This window comes from Colobus angolensis, unplaced genomic scaffold (genome assembly GCF_000951035.1).
Source record: "Colobus angolensis palliatus isolate OR3802 unplaced genomic scaffold, Cang.pa_1.0 Scaffold131, whole genome shotgun sequence".
In the NCBI taxonomy this organism is placed as follows: domain Eukaryota; kingdom Metazoa; phylum Chordata; class Mammalia; order Primates; family Cercopithecidae; genus Colobus; species Colobus angolensis.
The window spans coordinates 4,620,841-4,643,940 of NW_012114364.1; the positions used below are offsets into that span (position 1 = coordinate 4,620,841).

The window sequence follows — 23,100 nt, forward strand, 5'->3', positions numbered from 1 at the left end:
ACAATATGTATTTAAAATATTAATAGATACTGATTTTGAGCCCTCCTAAGTTGCTGAACAAATTTATTTGCTCATCAACACTATACAAGAATGCTGTTTTCTCTTCACTCTCACTATAACTATGTATGATGTTTTTATATCAATCCAGAGGGGCAAATGACATCTTATAATTTTAATGTTAATTTTCTTGACTGTTAATAAGGTTGAGCATCTTTTTTTTACATTTACTGTTCATTTTTATTTTGTTTTCATCAGTGGATATCATACTGAAATTGTTTGCCTATTGGATTTGTAAGTTTCTTCTTATTAATTGCACAAACACTTTAAATATTGCAAATATGTCTTTCCCTTGTTAAATATGTCGAAATTATGCTCTCCCCATATGCTGGCTTTGTGTTCTCTTCTGTTTTATGCACACACAGACACACACACACACACACACTCTTGCATATATATATACACACATGCGCTCAACTGAGTGTCAAGATATAGGTAGTTGAGTGAAGTATGAAGTACATTTCAGAATCTGAATAAAGATCCTTTTTCACTTGTCAGTTAATGGAGGTTTTGGTTACTAAAATCCTTCTTCCTATGATTGTTTGAGGAAGAAGAGGCAATGAGAGAGGATTTCTAGACTTTCCAGAAGTCATATAGAGCTTTGTTCGTGTTCCACAAGTCTTAAATCTTGTACAGGATCCTCTATGGAGAAACTCCTCCCATTTCAGAAAGTTACACTCTAGGCCCAGAAAAGTTTGTGTGATATCTGTGCATGTGCATGGGCGCAAGTGAGGGTGTGAGGAACATACATGGGGGAGGATATGTGTGGCTTAATACTAGTAACCAAAGAAACCAAAATTAAAACTGTTTCACTTTTCAAATTGGAGAAGATTGGCTGTGTACAGTGGCTCATGCCTGTAATACCACCACTTTGGAAGGCCGAGGCGGGCAGATCACCAGGTCAAGAGATTGGGACCATACTGACCAACATGGTGAAACCCCATTTCTACTAAAACTGCAAAAAAAAAAAAAAAAAAAAAGCTGGGTTTGGTGGTGCACACCTGTAGTCCCAGCTACTCAGGAGGCTGAGGCAGGAGAATTGCTTGAACCTGGGAGGCAGAGGTTGCAGTGAGCCGAGATCATGCCGCTGCATTCCAGCCTGGCAACAGAGCAAGACTGTATCTCAAAAACAAAACAAAACAAAACAAAAACAAACAAAAAAAACTGGAGAAGATTGAGAGTCATCTGCATTGAGAAGAGTTAGATGCTCATGTTAGATTCAGGGAGTACTGATGATAATATAGATTAATTCAGTATTTCCAGAAAGTAATTTGATTATTCAGTTTTAATGTGCATGTGTTTGATTGTAGGAACCTAGCCTGCTAATGTAATTAGAAAGCAGTGTGACCAATATTTGCCTGCAAGAAACATCATCCTAGGATCATTTAAAATAATGACAATGTTGTGAAAGGCAGTTAGTAACAACACAGGATTAATTTTATTATTGAACAGCCATTCATTGAATGGAATATTATGCCATAATTACCATAATTTTTGAGAATTCCACAGGCCCTTGGGAAAAACTTGTATTGCAATCCTCAATACAGAGGCAAACTATTAAACTACATAATAAGTATGTTTGTATATAGAAAGAATAGAAAATACTCTAAAATATATTTTTTTAGTATTTTTACAGTGAGCATTAGTTACTGTTATAATCTGGGGAGACAAACCATTTAAAACCTGTCCACGAATTTAGAAGGAACAGTGGAGAATCAGCACATAGAAGGCATTCAATTGACCTTTACTGAAATGATTTGATTTAAAATAAAATAAGAAAGTTGTCATAGTAGAATAAACAAATCTTTGAGCTGGGAGGCTTCTCACAGGTCACTTGGTCTAGTCAGCCACAGTAAACCAGTCTCTAAGCTTAGCCAATTTATCTTGGTAGATTCATTACCTGTAACTGCCTCTGGACCATGCTGATTTACTACCTCCTGCAGCAGTTCTGCATAATATTGCCTGCAGAGCCTACCCTCATTTGGATCTTAATATTGCCTCCTCCAAAAGGTACTCTTATTTTTAAAAAAATTGTCTAAAGGTAGTTTTAAAAAAGAAAATCCTAGGGTGTTAATATTTTCAATATTAAACTACTCTAAAGTTGCCAACAATTGAAAAAAATCCTAAGTTCAAGTTCTTTGAGAATTGTTTATAGAAGTAGTGTTGTATGTTTAAGGGCTTTCTTCTGTAATCAGACTGCTGTGAGCAAGTTGCTGTCATGAGTTTCCTTGTATGTAAAATGGGATTAATAATAATACCTGCTTCATAGGGAAAGGTTTTTTAAAATTAAATTTGTTAACATATATGACTTGAAGTCTTGGACTAGAGTAAAAGATTGATAAACGTTATTTAGAGACTTCTGTTTTGAAGACAAGACAGAGAAAATATACTTCCTCCTAAATACAATAAAAAACCTAGGACATTGTATATCAAACACACATAAGAAGACTCTGAAAGGTAGAGAGAAGGTCAACCAGCTAGGAAATTTAGGGATGTGAGGAATGGCAAGGCAATGAGTTCCCTGGGTTCTTTTTTTCTTTCTTTTTGTAACCCACACTGGGTTTTTAAGAAGCTGGCAACCCAGAAGCACCAATAGGAACAGATTTTAAAAAGCCCCAATAAAAACTTTCTCTCCCTGCTACAGAACCAAGAAAGGGACAGCATAGCAAGACAGAAAACTTTTAGGTGAGTGCTGTCCTAATCCAGCCAAACACTCCAGAAAAATACTGTGGCCTCAATTTCATCCTTACCAGTAAAGACCTGGTGGAGAGTCTAGATTTCTGCTCTTGCCAGGGCGTACCAAGGTGCCCCAAACATTGACTCCTCCCTTGGTGGGGTCAGATTAGTTTATGTGGGGAGCTGAAACTTTCATTCTGGCTACGGTAAGAAGGTAAGGAGGTCCTCCCACCCAGCCACGTGGGAGGACATGAAGGGTATGGGGGAGCAGTCACAAAGTGCCCTTCTCCTTTCACCTAGGATGGTGTTGTAAAAAGCTCTTGGGAGCTTGAATTATTACCGTGACCCATCATTCATGAGCCATCCCCCAGCTGAAGTGGTGTCAAGGAAATCTGGAGATTAATTGGGACTTACACCTGTGCCTGGTAGTAGTAATGAGGTGGCTCCCTGCCCACCAGTACAGTGTCAGAGAAGACCTGGTAAAACAGAAGATTTAAATCAGATTATTATTTTTGTTTGTTTTTTAATTTTTATTTTTATAGATTTAGAGGGTACAAGTACAGCTTTGTGACATGCATATATTGCTTATTGGTGAAGTCCGGGCTTTCAGCATAGCCATCACCCAAAGAGCATATGTTAAATCAGATTATTCAATAATCTGCAGTCTTGTAATATAAGACCTGAGGTGTCTAGATATGATTTACTCATTATACAAAGATCCAAAAATTATGCGTTATGCAAGAATCAGGAACATTTCACTCTGAATAAGAAAAACAATCAGTGGGTGCCAGCACTTAGATGATACAGAGTTTGGAACTGCCTGACAAGTATTTTAAAACAGCCATCATAAAAGTGCTTCAATGAACAATTAGGAACACACTCAAAACAATTTTTTTTAGAAAGTTGCCATAAATAAGTAGAAATCGTCAGCAAAGAAGTGAAATGTATAAAAAATAGCCAAATGGAAATTTTAGAACTTAAAAATACAATAATGAAAATGGAAACTCAGGGATGGGCTCAACAGCAGAATGCAGGTGACAGAGAAAAGAAGCAATGAACTGGAGCAGAGAAAAATGTAAAATCATCTATAAGTGAATAAGTGAATATAATGTTGCCAACTATAACACCAGTTTAGACATCTAGACTTGGTTTTCAGGTATGGCTTTCTCCAATTCCTAACCATGTGCCCTGGGTATTATTCTTATCTCTATTCTCTTGACTTTAAAATGGAGAGGAAAAACTTCCCTAGTTACCCTATCTGGGTCCTAAATCCTATGCTTCTTGAAAGTTTACTCATATTCTCATTCATTCATTCATCAAATATTGAATGACTAATACATGGCAAGTGCTGTATATATTCTCCTTGTAATCTTAGGATCTAAAAGAGTGTCATATTCTTCTTGTAGTCTTTAAGACTCTTTGTAAGACTACAAGAAGAATATGACATTGTCTCTGCATTCAGGTAGATTACAGTGTAATGAAGCAAACATCTGAGTGGAGCAATGTTCTAAGTTAAGCTATGTGATAAGTGCTATGGTGGAGATACGTACACAGGTATACAGGGCTTAAGAACTACTTGGGGAGGGTGGTGGTAATGAAGGACAGCCACAGAAGTGGAAGCTGACTGAATTCAAGGAACTGCAAACTTTGTAATCAGTACAGCTGGAGTTGTGAAGTTGGATGAGTGGAAATGAAACAGAGTAGAACAACGGGTTTTGAGTGTCATCTAGAGCAGGGTCCCCAACCCCATGGACTGGGATTACAGATACGAGCCACTGTGCCTGGCCTCTGTGGCTGTTATTTTTTAATGCTGCCACTGTATCTATAGCTGCTTTTAATCCAAAGCTTCATTTCACACAGGGCTCTTCGAGTGAATACCTGAAAGTGATATTCAGCATTTAGCAAGAGCTTTTTTACTCGCTTCTATGTATTTTCCTGTTATTTTGCATTGTTACTATATTTGGTAGTCTCACATTGGAAGAAATGGACCATTACTATACTTGCATATTTTATTCTAATTCCCATTTTACTAAAAATGTGTTATATGTAAAGCCTTTTCTTTTGGAAAATGAGTTATATTTCCTTAAAAAGTTATTCCATGTATCTACATGATTTCTGTGTTTTCTTTTTTTATTTAAAAAAAATTTTTTTTTTTTTTATTATACTTTAAGTTCTAGGGTGCATGTGCATATAACGTGCAGGTTTGTTACATATGTATACTTGTGCCATGTTGGTGTGCTGCACCCATCAACTCGTCACCATTCATCAACTCGTCATTTACATCAGGTATAACTCCCAATGCAATCCCTCCCCCCTCCCCCATGATAAGCCCCAGTGTTTGATGTTCCCCTTCCCGAGTCCAAGTGATCTCATTGTTCAGTTCCCACCTATGAGTGAGAACATGCGGTGTTTGGTTTTCTCTTCTTGTGATAGTTTGCTTAGTAGAGACGGGGTTTCACCGTGTTAGCCAGGATGGTCTCGATCTCCTGACCTCGTGATCCGCCTGTCTCAGCCTCCCAAAGTGCTGGGATTACAGGCTTGAGCCACCGCGCCCGGCCGATTTCTGTGTTTTCAAAGGAAAACATTGATCAATTAAGAGATGAAGAGCACTGAATTGCAAAGGTTTTTAAAAGTAAATATTTTATATGCATGTCCCTTCTTTATTCCAATTATGAAGCATTTCAAACATGCCGAAAAGGGCTTATATATTCTTTGTGAAATTGAAGACATCACATTTAACTGAAATAAAAAATACATATAGATCTTTCAGAGCAGAATAGAATTTTTCAGTAAGTTTTTCCATTTGCAGCAGGTACCAAAACTTCAGTCACACATCTGCCATTTGCCCTTTCACAATCCCCGATGCCTCTGCACTGCACTTACGTACAGTTTATTTCATCTATGTATAAAGCCTGATTTTGGTGCTCTATACTCTAGTTTTATCCTAAGCAATAAAATCCACAAAGTTGCCAGCTGGAATTGTGAGGTATGTACTTTTTTTAGTGCACATCAAAATAAATAAATGTTTATTAAAATAAAAAAGTACACTGTGTACCATCTTAACTATTTAGTTTACAGCTGTCATTACTTGCCATAGAATGCACTAGGAAACATTGTTTTAATGCCAGCTCTATCAAACCAGAAGTATAATAACTTCGTTAAGTGACAATATATTTTTAAAGCAATCATTCACTTTTACTTTTCAATTATTTTTCAGGTTTGTGGAAGGAATGCTTAACATTTGTTACAATGCCGTTGATCGTCATATTGAAAACGGTAAAGGGGATAAGATTGCTATCATCTATGACAGTCCTGTTACAAACACTAAAGCAACCTTTACCTATAAAGAAGTTCTGGAGCAGGTAATATCATAAACTTTATATATATATATATATATGAAGTCATATAGAAATTACTTAAATAGCATACATTCTCATTGTAGAGCCTTCAGTTCTCTAATGCATTGAAATATGTTGCCATGTTTTTCTTTTGATACACACTGGAAACAATGCAGGTGTGTTAACTCATGTAGACAGTTTTTATAGCCTTCAGTTTATGTTTCACAGTGCTAAATGATGCTCATTTTACAGGGAGAGGATGACAAATCCTGAGAATATGTGTCAATCTTCCTCTGGTCTTTGCTCTTCATCCACATTACCATCACCTTTGGCTGCTCCCCAGATCTTGTACTATTGAAACGGTCTTCCAACTGCCTTCCCTGTCACCAGGCTCTGCTCATGTTAGATGATCACCAGTGTGTTTTTCCTAAGAAACAACATATTTCTCTATGCCACTTAAAAATCTATTTCTTAAAAAATGCTGTTATTCAGAGAGTAAAATCTAGATTCCTGTGGTGTCTAAGACATTTTGGAATCTGGTCATAGCATTCTTTCTAAGCTTCATTTTCCAAAATTCTTGACAATGCACACAACCCTTTCTTTTATCCTGGATGTCTTGTTATTCCCTTAGACACTCCTGGGCCTTTGTAGCTCTTTGAACATGTTCATTCCTTTGGCTTATTTGCTCTTTTGAGTTCTTTCCTATCTGTGTAGTTCTTAGGTGGATCATGATATTAAGTGATGAGTTATGAGATTTTTCTCTTTTATTAACATTAGGTTAGAAATAGGGCCTCAGAAGTAGTTATAAAAAGTATTTGGGAATTGTGGACTGTGGGAAAGTTATTCAAATTCTGTGGAATATTTACGAAAAATGATTTAAAGGGAGGTAATGGTGTAAGGCAGATTTCTCAACTTTGGCACTATTGATATTTTGGATCAGATAATATTTTGTTGTGGGTGCTGCACGATATTTAGCAGCACGATATTTAGCAGCAGCACGATATTTAGCAGCAGCACGATATTTAGCAGCATCCCTGCCTCCACCTAACAGATGCTGATAACACACCCCCACCTCCCCGAGTTGTGATGTCTGCACACATTGCAGCCTCCCTGCCTCCACCTAACAGATGCTGATAACACACCCCCACTTCCCCGAGTTGCGATGTCTGTACACATTGCTAATGTCTGCTGAGTGGTAAGATTGCCACTGGTTGAGAAACAGAAGTTGAGCAGAGTCTGTCACGCCAGGGTTTGGAGGCATTTGCTTTGACATGAAGGCTTTTAAAATTGCATTCTCTCCTTTTGCTTTTTGAACCCATTTAAGGGTTCCATTTCATTTTTAGAAAGTTTCGTCAACTCTCCTTGACTCTTTGAAATTATATTCTTTTTCATCAGCAAGTTCTTATTTTGCCTTGTAAGAAATTTCAAGAAAGGCAACTCAGATTAAATAATCACCTTTCCAGTACTGAGTTGTTGCAAACAAGAGAGAAGAGTTAGACCAATTTGCTTAGACTGGGTGTCAGCTGTGTTGTAGCAACAAATTCTAACCTCAGCTGATTTAAACATTAAAGAAAGACCTTATGAAAAGAGAAGACTGAAGAGCCTGGCTTAGAAAAATGGTAAACCCTAAGGGAGAAAGAGCAGAAGTGAGGAGTTAAGAAGAACCCACAAACTGTCCAGTAACTAGGCTCGCTGCCTTGAGTCAATCTTCTAGACTGAAAGACAGAGTAGGAACATCTGTTGTGCTGAACCCCTATTGACTCCAGTAGGGATGGCACCAAGTTCAAGAGGCCAAAGAAGAGATCCAGAGCCCCATACAAGTCATGGGGTTTTACTGGGGCCTTACATACTGGGGAGAGTCCACTGGTGGCAGGCTGGGCAGGAGAACTGCACGACTTGCAAAAAGCATGCAGTTTCTATGGCATCTTCACTTAGTACCATCCCCCTAACAGTCTCCACCTGGCAACTTCCATTTACCCTAAATCAAAAGGCTTCGATCCCAGACTGGATAGGGCTGACATATTCCTCAGATATAAGGAATGGATGTGTGGATTGGCCACTCCTGGATTTGTATTCCCTAGCTCAGTAATCTGAACACATATTCAGGCGTGCCTGTCATACAGGGTCTTTCTCAGGGTATGGTCAAGTCAAGTCATTGCTGTCGAGGCGTCTACCATACAGCACCTAGTTGGCCAAACTTAGGTGACTTGCCTAAACAACCAGGCAGTGGGCAAGAAATATCTTGTCCTCTTTTGATTTAATAGTAGGAACTGGGGCCCTCTCTCCCTCTAGGATGCAAACAAGGGGAATTTCAGTCTAATAAGAATGGGGTTCAAATACTGGGCAGCTCAAGACAGAAAAAAAAAACAAAATAATGCTGCAAATACATCGTTTGGTATTTTTTATTGGTCTGTAACTGAAAACTGTATTTTTGAGATTAAGTATACAGAGACAGCTCTCACATTGGGGGTGAGTTAGAAAGGCATTCTGTTACCAAATGAGCTTGTTATACTTATGAGGTTGCTTTCTATTGTAAGAGATAATGTCGATTTCCTGAAAACCTATTATAATCTGTGTTTCGTTTTAGGATTGCATTTTCAGCTTAGAAGAGGTTTAGTCTATGATTAAAAATTGTGCCTGTGATTCTGGCATATTGCTGCACTCCCATGAAAATACTGGCAGATTCTTATTGGTATACAAATGTATACCAAAATGTAAGTTTACTCACATATTGTAAAAATATTACCTATATCCACATACTGAATTTGATACATAATCAAACATCAGAGTCAAGGAAAAAGCTTCAGAGAAACCTAAAATAAGAAGAGTTGTTGCCATTCTCATTTTCTGTTGTTGGTTTTCAATTAATTAATTACATAAGTGTATATGACAATTATACACATATGTTTTGCTTAGAAGCTTTCCTGCTAACTCATCTTTCAAACCTTTTCTGTGTTTGGGCTGGTTCCCTGGTTTCAGTTTAGCCTGACATCAAAGTGCTGAAAGGACTGTTTCTCTCACCTGCTGACAGCTCTGATTCCCCAGGCTTTTCTTCTCTAAAGTACTAAAGGAAGAACTGTTAGGAAAGAGAGAAGCATTGTGTGCTACTTTGATTACTTGCTTCTGATTCCCTGTGGCCTTTATTTTATTAAGTAGAGAAGACAGAGAAAGAAAAGATTTAATGGGTAATTCCATTGAGAGCAAACAAAAAGAAGTGCCTTTGTACGTTACTTGTTTTAATCTCCCATGTTTCATTTCTACTAGAAGTTTCTGGCTAGATAATACTTGATTAAATTAGTTTGTATTTCTTATTTAATTAATGAGCCAACAAGACAGGCTACCTTGTCTTGGTAACATGAAAGATCTGAAAATTTTACAGAATGATTGAGAAGCAGAGGTTTTCCAAAACTATCATTTTTTCTATAGATCTGAAAATACTTAAAATAATCCTTTATTAAGGTTTTTGTACAGAGATTTGGACCTAGTTTAAGATCCATCATTCATTCAACAAATATTTGTTTTGTATGCCAAACCCTGATAGGAATCAGAGATACAAAGTAAATGAACCCATTTCTTATTGTCAAGGAGATAAGAAAACACGTAAACAAGCAATTTCAATATAACTGAATAAGGGTCATAATAGGGGTTAATGTTATATTCTGTAGGAACACATGTGAAGGCAGTCAACTCAGTCAGAGGTAAATAGAGTCTAGGGAGATTTCTGGAAGACTTAATGCCTAAAGTTATCCCGATTGCCTACCCTCCACCTGAAATAATTTTTCCTCCAGATATCTTATGGTCCCTGTTACCTGAATGTTATGTTCTCAGTGAGATGTTTTCTGAGCACACGAAATACAAATGTTCCTTTCCACATCACTTAATAAATTCATTTTTTTCACTTTCTTTCTTTTTTTTTTTTTTTTTGAGACGGAGTCTCGCTCTGTCGCCCGGGCTGGAGTGCAGTGGCCGGATCTCAGCTCACTGCAAGCTCCGCCTCCCGGGTTCACGCCATTCTCCTGCCTCAGCCTCCCGAGTAGCTGGGACTACAGGCGTCCGCCACCTCGCCTGGCTAGTTTTTTGCATTTTTTAGTAGAGACGGGGTTTCACTGTGTTAGCCAGGATGATCTCGATCTCCTGACCTCGTGATCCGCCCGTCTCGGCCTCCCAAAGTGCTGGGATTACAGGCTTGAGCCACCACGCCCGGCCTTCACATTTTTTTTAATTTAGTATTTATTATTCAGTATCATTCCTTACATTTTATTATTCTGTCTTTTTTAGTGTCATTTTCTCTTCTAGAGTGTAAGTTCCATGAGGGCAGTGACTTTGTATTTGTTTGCAGAAGGGTGCCTTGCATGTAGTGAATAGTTGTTGAATGATGAATGAGTCAATGAAAGAATAAATGAATGAAATACTTTTTGAAATTTCTAAGTGACTCTAGCTTCTTTTATTGTAAGAATGTCTTAGATTTAAATTGTATCAGTAATGGAATTGGATTATCTTTCCAAGTAAACTCCAATTCTATCTGCGAAGGATTTTAATTTATTTACATTCAGCTTGGTAATTCAAGATGAATATATCCTCCTTGGATTTCCCACACTTATAACTCAGAAGATCTGCATTCTAGAAGACATGTATGTTTTTATCGTATCCTGGCTCTTGTTAGCTCTTTTGAAGTTAGTCATTATATTAAGCCTCAGTGAAATAAAATGTATGTGTGAGAGTGTATTTATATGTGTATTTCTTATATATATACTTCTAGTCATTTTAAAGTATCCTTATATTTATTTTCACCATCACTAATTTTATTTTGAATTTACTTCTGTGTGTGGCAAGTGTGCTCTGTTTTTTTTTTATTTCAACAATTATGTATTTTATGTATTTATTCACCAAATAAGAACGTGACCCCTGAAGGGCATTTGAGCAATTTTCATGAATACATGTATACTAGGAAAACTGATAAAACCAATTGTGTGTTAAATTTTCCTGATTTAATTCAAACAGCAAATGCCTATTATCTTAACTAAAGTTAATTTTTTGAAACATAATTATGGCATTAGTTGTAATTATAAAGGTCAAATAATTTAGAGGAGAAAAGTGTTCTGAAATCAAGGACCATGTCCCATGAGAATTCTTCCTTCCAACCCCTGCCCTGTAGGATATTTTCTTCAAAGTATGTATTCCATCTACCCAGACATATGTCAGAGTAAGATAATCTGACATTTTTTCATCTGCCATATCAGTATTTCCTTAAGCAAACACTTAAGACACAAAATCCAGGACTTGAAGAAATTCAGCCCTGTCAGTGGTTGTGTTTGCTCAGGGGAAAAGATGCAGTGGCTTGTATTATCTGTTTCCTTTCCTTAAATTTCCTAAATAAACAATGAAAACTTCATTTGTGTTATATTCAGTGCCACTAAAAAGTGTGTCTCTGTAAGTTAAATTACCTTTTCCACGCTTGGTAAATAGGGGAATGATGCTAGTATGAGATAGAAGTTATAGTTGTTCATGCATTTCTTTTCCCGGCATGCAATTTTTGAACTTTTATTGATATATAATATATATTTAGATAGGAGAACAGATCACAAGAATAAATTTTGTTAGATTTTCACAAACAGAATAATTCCACGTAAGCAGGCAAGGAAACAGAATATTTCCAGGCCCCCAGAAGCCCATGTGATGCCTCTGTTTAGTCATTTCTTACTCAGCCCCCATATGATTGCTATTCAGACATGTAAAGGTTTACCTGCTTTTGAACTTTATACAAATTGAGTAATACCATGTACTCTTGTGTCTGAATTTTTTTCACTCAACTTTCTGTTGATGAGTTTCACTCATTTCATTGCAAGAGGTTGTAATTTGCTTATTTGGGTAATGTCTGGTTTGGGGTTATTACAAATAATGTTGCTATAAATATGTTTGTACACAAATTTTGTTGACAATATTTATGCATTTTATTGAGGATGAGCTTAGGAATGAGATGAATCGTTCATAGGGTATTCCCACGTTGGACATTAGTAGATAGTGCCAAACAATTTTCCAGAGTGGTTGCACTAATTTATATTCCTATCTGCAGTTTATGAGAATGCCAGCTGTAAACACTTAGTGTTGACAATTCCAGATCTTTCGAATTTTGCCCTTTCTAGTGAATGCATAGTGGTATTGTATTGTGATTTATGTACTTTTTTCCCTAATGACAAATAAAGTTGAACTTCTTATCCAGTGCCTGATGGTCATTTGTCTTTTATTTTGTTTTATTTTATGTTTGCAGAGATGGTATCTCGCTATATCCCAGGCTGGTCTCAAACTCCTGGGCTCAAGCAATCCTCCCATCTCAGCCTCCCAAAGTGTTAGAATTATAGGTGTGAGCCACCACACCTGACTAAATACTGATATTCTTTTCTGAAGTGCCATTAATATCTTTTGTCCATTAATTTGCTTATTGGATTATTAGCATGCCATGTTTTGGAGTTTTAGAGAGAGACATTCTCACAATTAGAGAGAAGACCTTACCAATATTAGAAAACCTTAAGAAAAATAATAAAGGTTCTTTAGTGAACTGTTGGTGAGTTAAATGATTTTAGGAATCTAAAGTTGAGAAGACATTTGCCCCTGTTTTGAAAATAATTAATATTAAGATCTATACTCTCTGAGTCTCTACTGGCCATTCTTTGAAAGCAAATTTGGAAATGAAAGCTCACCAGTAGAATATTATGCAACAGGAAGCACCAGTGCTAGTGTTTAAGGATCTACAGAAGATTATGCTGTGTTAATGCATTTATTAATGTTAAAAGGCTCTAGTTACATTGATTTTAAGTGGTCTTAAAATTTTAAGTGGTCCAACCATATTTTTTTGTGAGCTATGTTGTATAATGCATGTATAATGTATATATTGTATAATGCTTGTGTACATATAATGTACACAAGCAGAAAGGCTTGTATTTCATTTTAAATAGACACATACTGAATGCCTATTGTGTATTATTTATTGAATTAGGCAGTGGGGCCACACAGATGAATTAAAACATGATTCCCGAATTTCAGGAGTTTATAGTTTGCCCAGTGAGAAATACACAAAAGCTACTGAATGTAGTGTGAGAATGTAACAACAAAGCTTTGTGCATTTGCAGTGTGGAGAAGGGACCAACCTGGCCACAGCAGTTCAGAGAAGGTTTCACTGTGGAGGTGATGTAGAAGCTAGGTCATGTAATAAAAATAGAATTGTGGGGCCCACCCATAGGTGACCCTTCCACAGGTGTCCCCTGAAGGTCTGTAGAAGATTTATCCACGAGGTGGATTTGACATAGTTAATAATGAAAATGTGCACCCTGAGAACAAAACCGACTGCTTTTGTTGGCTTAAGTTCTAGGGCAAGAAGACGAATTAAGTAGGAAACAATATAGAAAGATCATTGGAGAATAAAGGAAGGAGACAGGCAGTCAAAGTTTAGTAAGAAGAGAATAGAAGAAGAAAAAAAAATGTCCTTACAAGTGGAAGTGAGGAGAGTTGGTCATGATGAACACCTGTACCTGTTATACAGCAATGTAAAGACAGCTACATGCATCAACAACTTTCTGTTTCTGGCCTTTAAAAATTAACATATGAAACTACAAAATCATTTAACCAAGAACAATTTTCATAACAAGTAGAGTATAAAGCTAACTAACACAAATTGAGGATACTGAGTGGCTAAAGTGATGCAAATTAATATATTAGAACCACATTTTGAGTATATAAGACAAAGTATTTTTCATATAAGGTTTTTTGAAATAGATAAATATGTAGCTATGAAAAATGATACCACTGAATTATTTTAATTCATTTGGAAGTTTTATGCTCACGTTTGTGCACTGTGTAGATATATGTAATAGTTAAGTAAAATGAATTTGAATAAATCAATATGGGTTGCATTCAGTAGAATTACTGTCAAGATTAGAGACCTTGCAGATATTGATTGTTCATTTTCTCATGCCATACTTGATTTAAAAGCATTTCATTTCCATTACAAAGTTGAATAATGTTAACTTTATCATGTATAGGTTTTATGGGAACTTTGATATATTTTAGAATATTTATCATAAATTCTTGGCACATATGATGATCTATGCTTGTTTTGTTTATTAGTTACTAGTGTATGCACTGTAATTGTGAATTTTTCTTCCTTTTAAATGCACACAGCTCCTTTGGTTGAGTGATGTAGATGTTAAAACTGACCCAGCTATTGCAATGATCTCATGTCCTTGTGCCATTCCTGGGATATTTAGCAAGTTCTCTATGAGACTTTCACGTATATTGATTGGCTTTTGGGTTGTATTGACCAATGAAACTGTAAAGGTTAACAGGAACATTGCCCAGTCCTGGGAAGTGTGGTTGGTGTACTCAGGATAGTTGTCATATTTTATGTACTGCCTGTGGAAGTGCTGGGGGTGTTTGTTTAATTAGAACTTTCATTAAATAATCACAGCAGAATTGATCTGAACAATGCAGCAGGATTCCTGTTGACATCTTTTGTATCTTTTATATTTGTCTTTCTTTAAGAGAAAAAAAAGCCTCTAAGAAACCAATTGGGCATTTTTTTTTTCATGAAATAGTGAGGCATATAAATGCTTTATAAAGACAAAAAGTTTTTACACACTTTTGGTGTTGACTTAAATTATTTTTATTTTGGTGTATTATTAAGCCTAGGCCTTAATGTTCCCGTTTTACAGCTTACTACATATATAAAGCCAAATCTGAGTTATAGGGAGGGTAAGAACAAACCCACAGAGCCAATCAAGCTCAACATGACAATACTAATTTAATATAATGAATGACATTGCCTTGCTGGAGCTGAATGACTGATTGTAAAATGTGTTTGATGCTGTGACCCTGGGGCTTTGAGTTTGGTGACATGTTCCCTGTGATGCCTCAATTCTCTTGTCACATATTAGCAATTGAACTTCCATAGAGCCTTTGATTATACAATGTGCTATAACCTTATCTGACCTTTACTTATTCTGCACGAGGTTACACAAACAAACACAGTGAAATTGCATGAGTGCTCAGATAATCCAGAGTATGCTGTATTATTATTATTATTAATGTTATTATTTTGAGACAGAGTCTCGCTCTGCCACCCAGGCTGGAGTGCAGTGGCATGATCTTGGCTGACTGCAGCCTCTGCCTCCTGGTTCAAGAAATTCTCCTTCCTCAGCCTCCAGAGTAGCTAGGACTACGGGTGCGCGGCAACACACCTAGCTAATTTTTGTATTTTAGTAGAGATAGGGTTTCACCATGCTGGTCAGGATGGTCTTGATCTCCTGACCTCTTGATCTGCCTGCCTTGACCTCTCAAAGTGCTGGGATTACAGGAGTGAGCCACTGCGCCTGGCCTATTGTTTTTTAATTGTATCAAAATGAAAACACAATCTTAACAAATTCTCACGGAGAACTCATGGGCCCTGAGAATCTCTCTACAGACTCTATTTGGAGAAACACTACAAGAAACAATTTATTAGATCAAGAGAAAAGGAATCTGGCCTTCATTAACAGTAGAAATTCATGTCCTTTAAAAAATATTATTCATTAGCCCTTTAATGAAGTGTATATAGCAGACAACAGTGACAGTTTTAAAGTGACAACTTTGTTTCACATTTTGCATGTTTATTATGGTATAAACAAATATGTGAAGCAGTTATGACTATCATACTATCATATTATGTTCACTGAAGGAATATAACCTTATCTAGATGACTTACATAAACTTGTGTTGTATTAAATAGTCTTTTTTAATAGAGTGTAGTAGATTCTTTACCTTTTCAAACACTCACTTGGAAAAATGTGTACATTAGCCACAAAATTATGCTAGATTTTTCAGAATGCTTGTATAAAGATATGTGAATGCATAACTGTGAAAAATTACTTCTCTAAGAGTTGAATTTTCTTTTTCATTTTAGTCCAGGTGGGTTACATATTTTTTATATGTAATAAAGTTTGCTTCATCACTTGGGATATTTTCTTTACAAATACTCTAGGAAATGTACAGAAAGTAATCAACTTTGAATTGTGTTATGTTTTAAAAAGTCATTTGAAAAATTTTAAATAGGAATTTGTACTCTATTTCTCTATATATCTATGAATGGCACTTTTCTGAGTGGTGTCTGGGTTCCAGTCTGGCTACCCAACTGCCTAACATATAATATAGTTGAAATACAATGCATTAGCAGTAAAAAAAAAAAAAGTCAATATTCTTGTAGTACTCATAAGGGAGGGAAATAAATGAATATTAATTAAAAATTATTGGAAATGTTAGTGTTAGAGAAAAACAGATTCAATTAAACATCTCCTAAGGTGGGATAAATTGAATCCTGGGGTGAACGGTGGAGGGAAAGGGGCAATCATGGATATAATTTCCACAAGATTAAAGGAAGACTTTGTGAAGGCGAGCTGGAAACAGATACATGAGAGGATCCTACAGTTTTGCTTTTTTGGTAGATAGAAGGTGGAGAAAGGATAGAGAATATATGTAAATTAGGGCTTATAACTTTTAGAGTGTCTATTTTAAACCTCTTGTATTCTTGCACAGTGCAATTAAACTACCATTTTTAGACAACATGCATTTTTAGACACAATACCTGTTTAAATACCACAGGTATGTTTTTGAACTTTTATTTCAGGTTTAGGGGGTACATGTGCAGGTTAATTACATGGATAAATTGTGTGTTGTTGAGGTTTGTTGTATAGATGATCCCGCCACCCAGGTAGTGAGCATAGTACCTGATAGGTTTTCAGCCGTCACCCACCTCCCACCCTCCCCTCTCTAGTAGTCCCCAGTGCCCAGTGTCTGTCATTCTGATCTGTATTTCTATATATGCACAATGTTTAGATCCCATCTATAAGTGAGACCATGCCATCTTTGATTTTCTGTCTCTGTGTTAATTGGCTTTGGATGACATCCGCCTGCATCCTTGTTGCTGCAAAGGACATGATCTTGTTCTTTTTTTGTGGCTGCATAGTATTCCGTAGTGTATATGTACCACATTTTCTTTATCCAGTCCATCATTGGTGGGTATCTAGGTTGACTCTATATCTGCTATTGTGAATAGTGCTGCAATGATGGAACATATGAGTCCATATATATTTTTGGCAGAATGATTTATTTTCTACCAAATATTTATTTTCCTTTGAGTATATACCCAGTAATAGGGTTGCTGCGTCAAATGGTAGTTCTGTTTTAAGTTGTTTGAGAAATCTCCAAAGTGCTTTCCGCAGTGGCTGAACTAATTCACATTCCCACTGTGTGTATGTGTTCGCTTTTCTCCACAGACTTACCAGCACCTGTTGTTTTGGATTTTTTAATAATAGCCATTCTGACTGGTGTGACATGGTATCTCACTGTTGTTTTGATTTGCATCTCTCTAAAGATTAGTTATGTTGAGCACTTCTTAATATATTTATTGGCTTCATGACGTACTGTTTTAAATTGTTTTGATGGTATGTAGTCACAAGGTAAGGGTCCCTTCTGTGTTCACCTTCCTGTTATCCGGGTTAGGTTTTCTACTTTAACCACACCACTTGTCTCTTACCAGTATCCTCACTTCTCCTGCATATTGTTGATCCATTTCACTTCTGTGGCAAAACTTCAGACCTGGATCAATCCAATTCCTTATTATCTTCATTACTGTATCTGATACATTGAACCCTGTTAAAGAAAAATCATATAACTACAAATATAGATTTAATATAAATTTACGGTCTCCAGTGTCCACTGGGACTTCAATGCTGCCTTTTTTTTTTTTCTTTCTTTCTTTTTTCTTTAGCATTTCTCGAATAAGTTTCTCTTTTACCCTCCAAAGGCTATGTTAAACTTTTGGCTTTCCAGCCTCTGTGCCTCAAGCATAACAGGGTACATTGATTCAAGCCCAGCAATGATTATATAAATTTATTGTCACCAAACCTGCAGACTTGCCTGTATCCACATCCATTGTTTTCTCTTTCCCTCCTTTTAAAATAGAAGCTAATCTTTCTTTGGTCTCTTGGAGCCATTCTATCAATTCTTTTTAGAGCTCTTGTTCTGTTAATCTATCTTATATCTGTTTCACTGCTGACTCTTTCTCTTAAAAACATGCATAAATGGGCCGGGCGTGGTGGGTCATGCCTGTAATCCCAGCACTTTGGGAGGACGAGGTGGGCAGATCATGAGGCCAGGAGATCGCAACCGTCCTGGCTAACATGGTGAAACCCCGTCTCGACTAAAAACACAAAAAATTAGTCGGGCGTGGGGGCGAGCGCCTATAGTCCCAGCCACTCAGGAGGCTGAGGCAGGAGAATGGCTTGAACCCAGGAGGCGAGGTTGCAGTGAGCCGAGATCAGGCCACTGCACTCCAACCTGGGCGACAGAGCGAGACTCCGTCTCAATAACAAAACAAAACAAAACAAAACAAAACAAACAAACAAACAAACAAACAAAAAACCCCCAAAAAACAGAAACCATGTTTCTACTACTAGCTAATGTCTTACCTATTTTCATTCACTGAATAACTTTGGAAAATTGCCTTTTTAACTTCCTTACCACACACATAACCAATAACAAAAGTCCTGTAAAATATGCTACTGCCTCATTTAGCTAAGGTAATTAATGCTTTCTTCTTATTAATTCCAATAGGTGTTCAATATTTTACTTCCTCTATCATATCTAACATTTTTGTCCATTCTCTGCCAGTCTTCACTTACTTCTATATACCATTCTGCCCATTTCCTTTCTTTCCTGTGTTTATTTTGTCTAATTATCCTTCTTAAATGCTTCTTTTGACTGTCCCTTCACTACCTGCGTCTAGGTTGCCTTCTCTTTCCATTTTACACATCCCGCCTGGGTGATTACATCTGTGCCAATGGCCTTTTTTGCCACATATGTGATGGCTACTCCCAGTGGCAACGCTGGCTATTCTCAGTTCTGTGTCATTAGCCCACATCTCTCTCCTGATGTTGCCGAGTAGGTGTCTATACATGGTTGTTCCACTAACATCTCAAATTTAAACATGTCCAATGTGAATGGCATCACTTTCCAGTCAGTTGCTAAAACCCAAACTGTGGCCCCATTCTTAATATTTCTCAAATACATTTATTTATTTTTACCCCATTATGTAATAATCGAGTTTATGCAATAATCATTAAATTATTGATTATAGTTTATACAATAATCATTACATTTAAAGAATTTGGAAAGCACTTACTTTTAAAGAGGATAAACATTTTTCAATTATTACACATTGTTTTTCGTGTTAGTCTAAACTTGATGGGCATAACAAGGCTTTGCATCATATCTGATGTTGTTTCTTCATACCTTTCCAGTTAATCTCATGACCTCTTCATCCTGAACGTCTTCTCTCTCTAAACTAAACTGCCTTCACTTTTTCAGCCAAATGGCACATGCTGTGATGATTAGAGATATTGGCAGAAACTCTCCAGTGAGTAAAAGCAGGAGGAAGTTACAATTACCCAATTATTAATGTCTAGAGTGGAGAGATGTTAAAATGGTAAAAAGTGGAGGCAATCCTTAATTATTCTTTGTCTATGTATTTTCTTTCCTTTTTATTGCATGCACCCTAGACCTGTTGTGTGTTAATGACAGGCATCAATTACATTTGCCATTCTTTAAGACCTTGGGCTTCTCCTTGATGTAGAATTATTTTCTCTGTCCACAATGGCCTGATTGTTACATAGAAATACTGTTTTATAATTAACAAAATATTCTTTACAAGATGTGATGAATTCTGATGATTTTCTTTTAAATTTTAACATAAGTATTAAAGAAATGGAAGACAATATTCCTTATCAAGACTGTGAGCCCATATACATAGGGAAATACAGGATTTACCTAATTTTCTGTGAAATTATAATCTGAAAATCACAATAGTCTTGAAAGCAAAAAGATTATTGAAATACTGGTTATTTTGAGCTTGAACGAAAGGGATTAAATAATTATCTATTTCACTTTGCTTGTGAATACATAGTCTGAAAATGACTAAATATTGATTGAAACCCATGTGTAAAGAAACTGGTAATGAGAAAAATGATAATTGAGTAATGGTATTTACTCTTTCATTTGGAGAAAATTATTCGAGAAGAAATGTGCTAGTAAATGTTTTCTAGACCACTGACAGATAACTATTTTGAATATAATATAGCATTTTGTAATTTTTCTTGGAAAATTTAATAGAATGACATTCTTAAATATAAAATAAATATTCCTCTGTGTTTTAGATAAATAATAATACATTTTACTTGTAAACAAAAATGTGATTTTTCATCTTTAAAAGAAAGATCTTTCTTTTTTAAATAACATCTCTAACTTTCCTGGTTTTAAGAGACATATCTCAAAATAAATTGACTTAGCATAGTATCATCTTAAATGAAAATTAGTTCAATGCTGTATCTAATAAATTGTAACTGTCTAAAATGATACATTTCTAGAACCTTCTTATGTTATATGAAAATATTTATATTCCTGAAAATTCTCTTTCCACAGGTATTTACCTGGATACATAGTTAATGCATGGACAAAAGAATAAGTTATTCATTATAGTTACAATTTCAATCTTTTCAATGGCTGCCTGTATGTGTACAAGTAAAACAAACAAAAATGTGTATGATTAATGTAATATTTTTAAGAGTAAGGTGCAGGTATTTCATATAACTCTTTCTATGAAAATTATACATGTTCTCAAGAACAATTCATTTATCCATACTTTTAGTAATCTGTTTCCTCAGATATTATAGTTGGTTTTTAAATTAGTTTTATTTTTTGTTACTGTGTAGACCAGGGTTTGCAATGTAACACTGTGGCATTTTGAAAATATGCATTCTCTTGTCTACTTTTTCATACAGTTTTCTTTGATGTGGTTTTGAAGTTTCCCGTGATCACTGCATTTTTACTATGATTTGGAAACTAGAACTATCTTTTTTTGTACAAGCGTGATTTTCCTTAGGTGAGCACACTTGCTATTTGTGAAGCAAGTGCTAATTTGTTCTGTAGAACATAGCTTTTGGCCAGTTTTGACTAATCTTTATATTTGAGATATGAGCATTTGATCACAAAATTATACTACCCCAAAGACTGTTTTTGAAAGATTTTCCAGAATGATAACAAATTTTTTTATTAATTTAGTTTTTGTTATTCATACCAACATGTTTTCATTTTATAACTGAAATTTAAAGCTTTTACTTCTATCTGATGCCATTATATATTATATTTATGTTATATATAAACCAAATATATGTGTACACCATTTTACAATATATAAATTTCAGTTGTTACATTTTCTTTACAATTATTATTACTATATGTGATTTTTTTTTCCAGACTCCAAATTTCTTTGGTTTAAGGACCAACCATTTCCTTCTCATGTTTGTATCTGTAGACTTGACCTCAGTGTAGGACATACAGCAGATACTACATAAATTGAACCAATGACAGGGTGTTTATGTGTTAAAATGGCTTTAAATTAGTACCAAAATGATTCATATAAATTCTAGTGGGAAGAGTCACACATTGTTATATCTAAATAAATACGTTTATTTCATTTCCTCTAGGTTTCCTTCACAGCCCAGTTATTCACACATTGGCAGTGTAGTATCCTCATGCTAGCTGGCCTTGCTCCCCTGGGATCTCTATTGCCCTTGATGTCAGACTGAAAATCAATTTTACTGGTCTATCCTTGTATAAAACCATCAAGTTATTGACAAATTAAAAAACAAATTTAAGAAGGTGCAAAGATGAATATAAACTGGGTGAATGGCACATGGTTAACTTTTCATCAGTTGAAAAACTATTTATTATAAACAACCTACATTAAAATATTTTCCCTTTTGCTAATAATAGAAATCGTAACTCTACACTCAGACATTTATGGTAGGATAAGAATATGTCATTCGCTAAAAATAATACCGGTTTTTTCCTTGAAAAGTTTCCAACCGAAAGTGAAAAAAAACTAGGTGAACCCTGAAAGAGCAGTATCAAATGCCTTCTGCTTTGTAATTCCAATAATACTTTGAGTGATTATGAACTCGTATGTTTTCTCATACATATTCTCGTACATATATATTTAGATTTACAAATTATAATGGAAAATTTTACCAGAGTGAGATTTAGCCCTGAAAACTACTGGAAAAGAAAATTGTACTATTGATTCTGTAAACCTTTTGTCTGTAGACCAAGTCTGGTGTGGTTATCAGGGTATCAAAACACTGAGGAGTAGCTGAAATAAGCAAGGCCAAATAGACTCCAGCTAGTGGTTACATGGGCTTGGTGCAGCCTAATTTGACTAAAAATGGTTTTCAGGGCAGTGGTTGACAACTCAGATGCCTACAGAAGCGGGTGGATGGGAGAAATATCAATTGTTGGTATATATCACACTTTCTGTATGGTTAGGGAAATGTGGTATAAGCATATAATATAAAATAAACAAGAAGTAAAAAAATATATTTTGAACTCAGAATGAAAAAAAATGTAAGCTGTATGATAAATGCCCCCTGGGAATAGCCAGTTCTATGGCAAACCACTAGGCTGATCATCTGGTTCAATTGATTGCTGTTATTCAAGAACACAGGCCTGGTGCTGCTAGACTTTACAATTTTTCTAGAGAAACTGGAGATCTAGATTTGTATGTGAAACCTACTAAATTTAATATGCTGGTTCATTTTCTTAAAATGTGATATGGCTCCAACTTAAATACATCTTGGTCACATTTGGCTGTGATCTACCATTTTGTGATCTTTGTTTCACACAAGGGAATTTTTTTTTTATTATTATTATACTTTTAAGTTCTAGGGTACATGTGCACAGCATGCAGGTTTGTTACATATGTATACATGTGCCATGTTGGTGTGCTGTACCCATTAACTCATCATTTACATTAGGTATTTCTCTTAATGCTATCCCTCCCCACTCCCCAACCCCACAACAGGCCCCAGTGTGTGATGTTCCCTGCCCTGTGTCCAAGTATCCTCGTTGTTTAGTTCCCACCTATGAGTGAGAACATGCGGTGTTTGGTTTT

The 23,100-nt window shown here is 35.9% G+C and overlaps 1 protein-coding gene across 1 annotated transcript in view; it reads left to right on the plus strand.

The window, feature by feature from the left end:
• The window catches only part of ACSS3 (acyl-CoA synthetase short-chain family member 3), a 171,857-nt gene that overhangs the window by 23,788 nt on the left and 124,969 nt on the right, over nucleotides 1–23,100 (plus strand). Inside the window, exon 2 of the mRNA XM_011934117.1 lies at nucleotides 5,951–6,095. Coding sequence (XP_011789507.1) covers nucleotides 5,951–6,095 — 145 coding nt within the window. The remainder of the gene's footprint in view (nucleotides 1–5,950; nucleotides 6,096–23,100) is intronic.